Source organism: Tachysurus fulvidraco, chromosome 2 (assembly GCF_022655615.1).
Source record: "Tachysurus fulvidraco isolate hzauxx_2018 chromosome 2, HZAU_PFXX_2.0, whole genome shotgun sequence".
NCBI lineage: Eukaryota > Metazoa > Chordata > Actinopteri > Siluriformes > Bagridae > Tachysurus > Tachysurus fulvidraco.
Window position 1 is genome coordinate 11,801,693 of NC_062519.1, and position 11,640 is coordinate 11,813,332.

The window sequence follows — 11,640 nt, forward strand, 5'->3', positions numbered from 1 at the left end:
GAAACAGTAAACACTGTGACGAAGGAGAAGCAGAGGCCACGTTCAAAGCTTTTTGCTGCCATGCTCCTGGGAAAAGAACAGGTAAAGTTTCAGTTAGATTGTGGAGCCAGCTATAACATCATACCTGTCAACCCGTTAAACGCAGACACACAAATTGAAAAGACTGAGCAAGTGCTGGTGATGTACAATAAAAGCACACTGCAGCTATTGGAAAAATGTAAAGTTAAACTAAGAAATCCTAGAAACAAGAAACTGCACTAATTAGAATTCATGGTTGTAGATGAGGGGTCTGCAGTGCCACTACTGGGCAGCAGGGCAGTACAAGCAATGAATCTAGTGAAAGTACAGTATGAAAACACCATGGCTGTGAATAGCATTGTCACCAAAGGGTATGGGAAAAATTAAATGTGGATCAGGAATGATATCAGAAAAGACTATGCAGATGTGTTCCAGGGAGATGGATGTCTGGAGGGTGCTTATAAGATAGAAGCAGACCCCACAGTAACCCCAGTGAAACTGCCAAAGAGAAGAGTTCCTGTGGCGATGATTGCACCACTTGAGCTAAGGGATCTTCAAAGAAAAGAGATCATCACATCAGTTGACTGCATTACAGAGTGGATCAGCAGTCTTGTTAAGAAGTCATCAGGAAACCTCAGGATATGCATAGATCCAAGACCACTCAACAGAGCTCTGAGAAGATGCCATTTTCCTCTGCCGACATTAGACGACATATTACCAGACTTGTCGAGGGCAAAAGTTTTCATTGTGCGTGACGTAAAAAATGGATTTTGGCATGTGACCTTGGATGAGGAATCGAGCTACATGACCACATTTGCCACACCATATGGCAGATACAGATGGCTGAGGATGCCAATGGGCATCAGTCCGGCACCGGAGGTGTTTCAACGAAAACTCAGCCAAGCTTTGGAAGGGTTGAGAGGCATATAAGTCATAGCAGATGACATCCTTATCACAGGAGAGGGTGAGACAATAGAAGTAGCAAACCAGGACCATGATCACAGACTGAGAGCACTTCTAAATAGATGTAGAGAAAAGAACATCAAATTGAACGCAGAGAAGTTGCAACTGCGGAAAAGTGAGGTTCCGTACATTGGACATTTACTTACCGCAGACAGGCTCAGAGAGGATCTCGAAAAGGCAAGAGCAGTCAGAGACATGCCATGCCCGACAGACGTCAAAGGTGTCCAAAAGCTCCTGGGCATGGTTAACTATCTCTCGAAAATCTGTGACCACCTGTCAGATGGCTGTGAGATACTACAGCAATTAACCCATAAAGACAGTATTTGGGAATGGTCAGATGCTCATAAGCAGGCATTCACATGGCTCAAAGACGTCATCACCAAAGCTCCAGTTCTCAAATATTACAACCCAGATGAACCACTGACACTTCGGTGTGATGTGTCAGAAACCGGGTTAGGGGCTGCTTTACTTCAAGAGGGGGCACCAGTTGCTTATGGAAGCCGGGCATTGACACAGACAGAGAGAGGTTATGCCCAGATAGAGAAAGAATGTCTGGCCATTGTTTTCGTTATGAAAAATTCTATCAGTACACGTATGGGCGCAAAGTAACTGTACACTCTGACCATAAGTCACTGGAAAACATATTAAGAAAACCCCTGCTGAACACCCCAAAACACCTGCAAAGAGTGTTACTTAGGCTACAGAGATATGACATCAAGTCAAATACATCCCAGGGAAGGACATGTTGCTAGCCGATACACTGAGCCGCTCATACTTACCTGAACACATCAGAAAGTTCAGTAGAAATGGAGATTGAAAGCATAAACATGGTCCAGCATGTACATATAGGAAACTAGTAAAGGCAGAAAATTGCAGTCACTGATCAGATACATTCAAGAAGGTTTGCCAATGAGCAAAAAATACCTGCCAAAGGATATTGCACATTTTCATTAATTTCAGGAGGAACTAAGTGCGCAGAGTGGAATTGTCTTTCGGGGGAGGGGGGGGGACTCAGAGGGGACTCAGAGGTGACTGTTCAGCGCATTCACTCCTCACATCTTGGCATAGAGGGATGCCTAAGAAGGGCAAGAGAACGTGTTGGGGATGAATGATCAGATGAAGACATTTATAGGAAAATGTGACATCTGCAGATCTATGGATGTGAAACAGCAGAAGGAGACCCTGTGGTCTCATGAACTACCAAGTAACCCATGGTCTAAGGTAGAAACAGTTATATTCATTTTAGACAACGAAACTACCTGATCACTGTTGATTACCTCTCTATCTGGGAGTTGGACTATTTACCTGACACATGACCCACCACTGTCATCCATAAGCTGAAATCCCATTTCACAAGACATAGCATCCCAGATGTTGTTATATCGGACAACGGCCCACAATACACATCAGAAGATTTCAAAAAGTTCAGTAGACAGTTAACATTTAAACAGTTAACATTTAAACACAAAACATCCTACCCACAATGCAACAGGATGGCAGAATCAGCAGTAAAGACTGCAAAACGGCTGTTGAAAAAAGCAAAAGCTGATGGGAAGGATCCATACCTCATTATGCTTGATCAGAGAAACTCACCATCACAAGGGATCAAAGCAAGACCAGCACAGCGATTGTTCAGTAGGAGAACCAGAACTCTTATGCCCATGCATGACAACGTGCTACAACCAAAGGTAATTAACACTCAACAAGGACAGATTGAAAACAGGAACTGCATATTATAAGGGACATGCAAAAAATCTCTGTCCTCTAAAACAAGGAGACAGAGTCCATGTCCAGCCTGAGGTGCACAACGAAACATGGAGGAAAGCGACAGTAGTGAAACCTGTGGACTACAGGTCTTATGACGTCCAGCTCGACTCAGAGAACATTCTGAGGAGAAATCGTCGACACCTCAGGAAAGACAAAGCCACAGTAGTGGAAGCAACAGTGACTTGCCAGCCTGCAGAGGTTAACAGAGACAGAGTGACAAGCTCAAAATCGAGCACAATCAATCCTGTTGTTTCTATTACAAGGTCTGTGATTAGACCTCAATACCAGATTATGTACATTGACCAACTAATACTTACCGGTATGCTCCGGGGTTCCGGGGGATTTTGTTTGTATACGTGTTCGCCCCGCAGTTACAGTTTGTATTCACATGTGCCACTTAAAAAAAGAAAAAAGATCAACAGTAAAGCAACACTTTATTTTGTTATATGAGTTTACTTGAAGGGAATAGGTGTTAGGAAACATTGAAGTTTCAGTAAGACAATGCTAAGTAATAATTTTATATTGTGTAATTTTCAGTCAATACGAAGCATATGTGAATGTATGAATGCTGTTCTGATTCCAGTAAGTTCTTGAAATCAAATTGTGTTTTCAGGTTGTAAGTTACTTGGGGGAAAAAAAAAGAAAAAAAAAAGAAAAAGGATGTTGGGATGGTTGTTGTTGCAGCACAGACTGTATTACGTGTTACACCAGTCGTCTCATGTTGTTTGCATCTGAGAGTACAGACCGGGTTTGTTGTGTTCAATAAAACTAAGTGTACGCAACTATATTGGCATTAACCCTCCATTCTATTTATAATAGAGGATAGAATGAAACAACTTTCTAAACCTGCACCATTGAGAGCATCCTGACAGGTAGCATCACTTCCTGGTTCGGGAACAGCACCATGCAGGACAGGCGAGCCCTCCAGAGTGTGGTGTGGTCAGCTGAACGAGCTCCCTGACCTGCAGGACATCTACAGCACGTGGTGCCGGACCTGGGCCAGGAAGATTGTAAAGGATCTCAGCCATCCCAACAATTTACTTTTTTCTTTGTTGCATTTGGGGAAATGCTTCTGCTCCATGAATCTTTTGAACCAGATCTTTTTAGTGAACTGGATGAACCGGTTCACCAAATCGGACTGATTCGTTCTAAACAGTTCGCGTCTTGAGTCAGCGCTGGTCCACAAGTTGCTAAAGTTACTCACTTTCGGTCATGCCTGACAGCCCCTCCGACTCTAAATAAACTAATATCCCGGAGTATATCTAACTCCTGTACACTGAACTGAGATGTTGTGCTGAGAGAACTGTGAGCTCGAGCTGTTGATACTGCGCATGCGTGAATTACTGAACCGATACAGCGAATGATCAGTACAGAACTGAGAACTGTTTGTTTCGGATGCGTCCAAGAACCGATGAACTGATACAGCGAATCATCAGTACACTGAACTGAGAACTGTTTCTTTCGGACGTGTCCGAGAACCAATGAACTGTTGATACTTTGCATGCTTGAATAACTGAACTGATACAGCGAATCATCAGTACACTGAACTGAGAACTGTTTCTTTCGGACGCGTCCGAGAACCGATGAACTGATACGGCGAATCATCAGTACACTGAACTGAGAACTGTTTCTTTCAAACGCATCGAGAACCAATGAGCTGTTGATACTTCACATGCTGAACTGATACAGCGAATCATCAGTACACTGACCTGAGAACTGTTTCGGACGCGTCCGACATACTGAGAACTGATTAGCTGTTGATACTGCGCATGCGTGAACCTTCAGAGCAAATTATACATATTGGGATATGCATAGTAACTAGTCATAGGCTATTAAACATTTTTATAAAAAAAAAAAACTGTTCACTCAATATATGTCAGTTAATTTTACTATTGACTGTTATGCAGGTTAGTCTGTATTTTTATATGCCGCTTTTTGTAAGTTGATGAAGATTAGTTTATTAACTTGGTATAGTTAGTATAGATTAGTATTAATATCTGCCGGCAGCGGGATGATGGAATTTGCGTCATTACAACATTGTGAATGATGTCATTACGTCAGGACGTAAAAGAACTGGTGAACTGGATTTTTGAACCGGTTCATTAAATCGAACTGTCCGAAAGAACCGGTTCGCGGAAAAGAACCAAACTTCCCATCACTAGAAAGCAAACAAAGGGAGAATGAGGAGAATCTTCTACCTGCAGGCCGTTCAGAGTTTAAACCAGGACACACCCAGGATCTAGTACTGGATCTCTCCCTCCATCTTCACTGTTTTTCTGCACACCTTTTTTGCACTATGACACTTTAACACTGTACTTGCACAGCCACTTTATACACTATACACACCACACTGCACATAGACACTTTAAGGACAGTCATTAAAAAACATATGCATTTATGTATATTTATGTATATGTATATACTTTTTTTTTTTTTTACATATTTTCATATTTTTATATAGTTTTTATATAGAGTATACAGAATCCCTAAAGAAACACAAGGAGAACATGGGAAGCAACACCCAAAAAAATGCCAATTCTGAATTCATGTACTTCTTGTGTGAGGTGACAGTTCCAACCTCTGAGCTAGCATGCCACTGCAAGCACTAATGCAAATTCCATTTATGTAGCACATTACCACAGTGTGGAAATTCATATATACTGCACAATAATGCATACATACTGCACAATTGGTGTTACATTGACCTTGCTGGTCAGACAGCAATTTAGGCCAAGTAAAGTTCATAGTGAAACATAGCTCTGGCTTAGGTCTAGTTTGTACAAATATTGTCTTTGCTTACATCAATAACTACAATATATTAAAGACTGATAATGTCTACAGTAAGAAGTTTAACAATTTCAATATACACCGTCCCATATTAGGGATGGTTAATAGCCAACACTGTAGTCAACACCGTGGACCTGGCTAGTCTATGCAGAACATTAAAGATAAGAAATGTCTGTGCTAAAGGCCAGCTCACTCCATGCAGTTAAATAAAATACAGATGTATTTAATTATAATTAACTTGTATGGAATTATGGCAATGTTGGCAAATTGGTGCTGCGTAAACTTAAAATCACAGTTTGTGGAACACCGCAACAAAACAAAGGGTAAAATGGCACTGTAATATGTGCACATTTAGCATTTTGTGACCATGATGTCAGCAATTAGCTTTTTATAGGCCTACATAGCTGATTTTTAGCAGTGGATGTAGGAGATTTTTGTTCATTGCTCCATCTCCATTACTGTCAGTACTCATTTTGGTTCTCATGCAGAAAATGGCACTAAAACATTTTTATATTTGAGCACTTAATGCAGGGGTGTCCAAAGTTTTTTTGGTGCGGGCCAAATACAGAAAAATAAGCAAAGGCCCAGGCCACACACAAGAGGTGACATATTGACACATGATTACTGTGTGTATTTCTAACTCACCTATAATGTGAAGAACATTGCGCTCAGTGGGAGCAGTGATGCTGTCCTTTGGATTGAAGGATGGCTGGGATGTCAGGAGAAAGTTTGGTGGTTGAGACACGGAGGACTTCACAGAGATGGCTATCAGTCATTCTGGATCTCAGTCTGCTTTTGTTCTGATTTAACAGAGAAAATGTTTGTTCACATATGTATGTTGAGCCGAACAGGCTCATCATTCTTTTTGCGTGGCGTCTCATCAGAGGAAACTTGGCACGATCCAAAGTCTGATAGAAGTCAGGGAGGGAGAGAAGCTGATGTTGACTCTTCAGAGAATCATCACATTGCATTTCAATCAGTTCTAACTGCAGACTCTCCTCCACTTCTTCTGCATCCACCAGGAAGGGGGTCGAGAACAGCTTGATTTGTTTTTCAATGACAGAAAAATCTTGAAAACGCTGGTTGAATTCTGTCACAAGAGATGTAATTACAGAAGCATATTTCTCCTTTTTAGCATAAAGGTCTGCCTTTGGAAAAGCAGACTTGATTTCAGACAGGGCAGGGAAGTGTGCAGCATTAAAGCTTCGTAGTTGTGTCTCAAACAGGCGGAGCTTTACACAGAAGGCTTTCATGTGCGCATACAGGTGTGACACCAGCTGTTCTTTGCCTTGTAGGTTCTTGTTCAGTGTATTCAGATGATGAGTGAGATCAACTAAAAATGCCAGGTCTGCCAGCCACAGAGGGTCACTCAGTTTATGAAGAGGTCGGCCCTTCTCTGAAAAAAACTTGTCGATTTCTGATCTCAGCGAATAAAACCGCTGCAGCAAAGAGCCACAGCTGAGCCAGCGCACATCAGAGTGGTAGAGTACATTCCTGTATTCAGCATCCATGTCAGATAATAAAGCTTGAAATTCCCTGTGGTACAGTCCTCTAGCTCGAATTATGTTGACAGTTTTTACAACAGTGTTCATCACATCACCCAGCTGGACAGTCTTGGCACACAGTGCTTCTTGGTGGATTATACAGTGCATCCTAACAGCCTCACCTCCGCTCTCTTTTACCTTGACGCACACCATGGATGCCATTCCTTTGCGCTCACCCGTCATGGCCGGAGCTCCATCCGTTGTTACCCCACAGAGCTTGTCCCAGTTAAGCCCCATCTTTTCAACTGCCTCTGACACAGCGTCAAAAATATTTCCACCCGTCGTTGTGCCTTTTAGGCTCATCATATCAAGCAGCTCCTCCGTACAGCAAAAATTATCATCGACTCCCCGCAAAAAAATTAAAAGCTGTGCGGTGTCTGTGGCGTCTGTGCTCTCATCGCATGCTATCGAGTAAAAATCAAAAGCACAAGCTTTCTCTCTCAGCTGAAGTTTCAGGTTAGCTGACAAGTCCTTGATTCTCTGCACCACTGTATTTCTGGATAAGCTCACGTTGTTGAAATCCTGCACTTTTTCCGGGCACATTACTTCTGTGACTTTGATGAGGCACTGCTTTATGAAATCACCGTCTGAGAACGGTTTGCCATGCTGGGCAATAAGTTGTGCGACTTCATAGCTTGTTGTTGTGGCGTTTTCCTGTATTTTGTTAGCACGAAAAAAAAACTGTTGTTGAGCTTGCAGGCTAACTGCCATTTGCTTGAATTTCTGTGCTCGTTCGGCACCTGTGTACGATGCGTAGCTCTGATGTCTCATAGTGCCGACGGACATTATACTCTTTCATCACGGCAACATCTTCATTGCAAATCAAACAGACATACTTTCCGTTGATTTCTTTAAAGAAATATTCATTTTCCCACCGTGTTTGAAATCTTCTACACTCACTTGCTATCTTGCGTTTCTTCAGTGCTGCCATTTCTGGTGACTCGTGGTAAATATTTTTCTTTGCTTAATTTTGTTTAGTGTAATTTTGTTTTGTTAATATTTTTCTTTGCTTAATTTTGTTTAGTGGAGAAGCACCTTTTCTGTGACTGGCTCGATCTAGTGTTGAAACAGAAGTGCAACAGAGTTGAGCTCAAGCGCCATGTGCGGGCCATATTCAATTATATTTTCAGAATTTGCTGCGGGCCAATAAAAACTGACCCGCGGGCCAAATGCGGCCCGCGGGTCAGTTTTTATTGTAGTTTGGACACGTAGTTTGGACACCCCTGACTTAATGTTTAAAGAACTATTTCTAAACTTTAGGCCTACACTGCATATTTGAGTTGTGGGATTGCAACAGAGAACACAAATCTGGAATATGGACACAGAGGAAAAGTAAAATGGGATCTGTTTGGTCACCTCAGTAAGTTAGGTAAATTTATATCCTGCAGAGATATTGCTGAAACTTATCTAAGAAAACATTTTCCCCGTTATTTAACCTAACACATCATTATGTTTTGCGTTCATGTGCTTAATTTATCTAGTACAGACTACAAATATTTGTTATGTTTGACAAATAAATAAGTAAACAAATAGAGATGAATAAGCAATTGTTATTGTTTTAAGTTTGAATGCAGTTTGCTAGGTGTTTGTGAAATCCTACATTTTTAATTAATTTTAGTGAATATCAATATCATATATTTACTTTTTATTTATTTATTTATTTATTTATTTATTTATTTATTTATTTATTTTCATTTTCATTTTCATTTTCATTTTCTTTCACCCACAAATGCATCAAGGATCCAGCTGATTACTGTTAATTTGGAGGAGGAATGTTGTTTATCTGCCATGCTGCATGTTCACTTGTGGTACAGATTGATCTATTATGCTGAATTTTATTTAATTAATAGATTAAAATAATTAAAAGTCTAATGTTTGTCATCAAATATTATCAGAACAAATCAATAAAACTAGCTAAAAATTAAAAGTGCACACACACCCTCTGCTTGTTTCAATGGTGAATTCATTACCTAATCATACCCAATTACCTAATGATAATAATCCTAACAGACATAGAGAACATAAATGGAGAAATGCCATTTGTACTTAATTACAAATTAAGTTTCCAAACCCACTTTAATTGAAACAGTGTCTAAAGGTTTTAGTTTGTGTTTCTTCAGTTTCTTTTTAGCTGAGAATATTTCACAGTATTTTTTTAGAAGATTTTTAAACATAAGGTTTAAACATTAATTTGCGGTGTTCTTGAAAATGTTTGAGATGATTTTAACGTTTTATACAGTATTTGTGATACTTTTTTTTTTTTTTACATTTTTTTTTGTCTTGAGCATGTGTATATGTATGTGTATGTGCATGTTTCTCAGCAAATCCTTTAATAAAAAATTCTGTAACCTTAATGCTTTTGCACTTTTTTGGAATTAAGCTCATATGCCTGTTCCTGAATGTGACCATTGTCATCTGACTGTCTGCAGCATTATTTCCCTGAATCAAAAAGAAATTTCCCCTTTTGTGTGTTTATTTAATTATAGCTAATCAGCTGGGTTTCATCATAGCAGAAATCTGTTCAGCATGCTGAACTGGAAAACCCTCACTTTTCCTAAACACACACTGCTTTTACAATAATCCAACAGATGACACACCACATGTATTATAATAAGCATTGGGTTGTTTCTTTCACTACAGGTTTCTTCATAAGCACTGCATATGCAAAGCAATCAACACGATTTGCAAGATACAACTGAGAAGATTTTAGACACTAGAGTGGGTGATACTTAAAGTTCATGGTTCCTGGTTAAAGTTGCGACACTTAAAAAAAAACATGATTATGACAGTGGCAATGAGAGTGAAATACTTAGGGGCCTTTGTCAATAGCCTGTATGGTTTAGGAACCTCTGCTTACCAATCTCCTCTAATGTCATTAATTAGCTGTTAATTTATGGACTAAACACCATTTCAATTTATCTGACTTGGAAACTGACAATATTTGTGTATTGCAATAGCTAGTTATCTTGATGAGCACTCCAGCTTATAACAGTGCTTCAGTAATTTTAGATATGCTCTCATATACTTCAAAGTGTAATGAATACTGTTGTAGCAAATGAGCTTCTGGTCTAGAATTATTTCTGACATGCTCCAACATGCTCTTGAATCTGGTATAAATGTCTTTCTTTTATTCTGGTGTCCTACTCCTTCTGCCACATATTTCTTATTTCTTTTGCTATAATCCCTCTCACTTCATTTTTACTAAATGATAAATGTGTGTCAGTTTGTGCATGTTTCAAAGACTGCTTGTCTGTCTCCTCATTTTCTTTTTTTCACTTTTTACAATTGACATTGTCAAAAAGCAGCTTTGCTGAACATAAACATAAAACAAAAGGTTAATATAAAGAATAATATAAAGATAAATATAATATAAAAATTCAAGATTTAAAGATTAAAGATTTATTTGTATTTATTCACAATGAGCAATTCTGAGGTGACTCAGGCAACAGAAAAACTCCCTTGAAAGGTGGGGGGGGGGGAAGCTGACAATTGCTGTGTTGATGAGGAGGTTGTTGTCCTCATGGAGTTGACATCTCCTCTTAGATTCTCTGAATACTTCATGAAGCAGAGTCCAACTGGAGCTGGTAAATCTAGATGTCTCAGGATCCTCACATGGTTAGCCTAATCTCAGTGGAGGTCCAAAAACTTCATGGCATGGAATACCCCTTTTCCACCAAAAAGAACCGGGTGCTGGTTTAGAGATAGTGCTGGTGCTGGTTCAAAGTTGGTTCCACTGGCGAACCCTCTAAGAATCAGTTTGCCTTTCCATCAGCTAGAGAGCCATCACAGAGCCGAGTCTGATGTCGCTGTATACGTGTCACGTTTCTCAGCAACTTTAGCGCAACAGCGGCAAACACGAAAACAACAACAATGGTGGATGTGTCTTTACTGTTAATGCTTATGGCTTTGTGAACCTACATCCAAACACGGCGAATCCAACATGTACGTGCAGCTCCATGTAATTTGTATAAACAGAGGTTGCAATCGAGAAAGTACATAACATTATTTTATCATTAACACAGAAAAAATTAGCCTTAGCATGTAGCTTCCTACTATCATGTGTGCTGATAATTGATTGTATTGCGGTAAAGTAAAAGTGTATTAAACATTGGTATATTATCAAATGCGCTAACAATAGCCCCACCCCTGACACAAGTCTTAAGTCTAGACAAGCAATGTTTTGGTGCTACTTAAGAACCCTTTTCCTGGTTCAGAGCCGGTGCTTTGGCTGTCGAAAAAGAAAGAACTGGTTCTAAATTAGGCTCTGGCTCCGAACCAGCACTCAAACTGCCTCGGTGGAAAAGGGGCATCTGAAGACAATCAGAGCTGGTACAATTTTTGGATGCCTCAGGGATGGGTATAAAGAGAAAAGCAGTGGATAGAAATTAGCATAGCTGCTGTTCAAAATAATAACTTGCACTAGATGATAATGTGCATTTGGTCAGATGTATTAGAGTACAAGATTATGGGATGTATTATGTGTACGCCTGACTTAACCCTCCTGCAGACCTCGTCTGAATTCCTATGCAAATTAGGAGCACCACATCAAATTGACCTTGTC

At 40.0% G+C, this 11,640-nt stretch overlaps 1 protein-coding gene across 1 annotated transcript; it reads right to left on the reverse strand.

Moving 5' to 3' along the window:
- Positions 1–6,203: 6,203 nt before the first annotated feature.
- On the reverse strand, positions 6,204–7,850 carry LOC113641536 (general transcription factor II-I repeat domain-containing protein 2). The gene has a single exon (XM_027144293.2). It carries the CDS (start codon positions 7,848–7,850, stop codon positions 6,204–6,206), a length of 1,647 nt encoding a protein of 548 aa, XP_027000094.2.
- Positions 7,851–11,640: the final 3,790 nt, after the last annotated feature.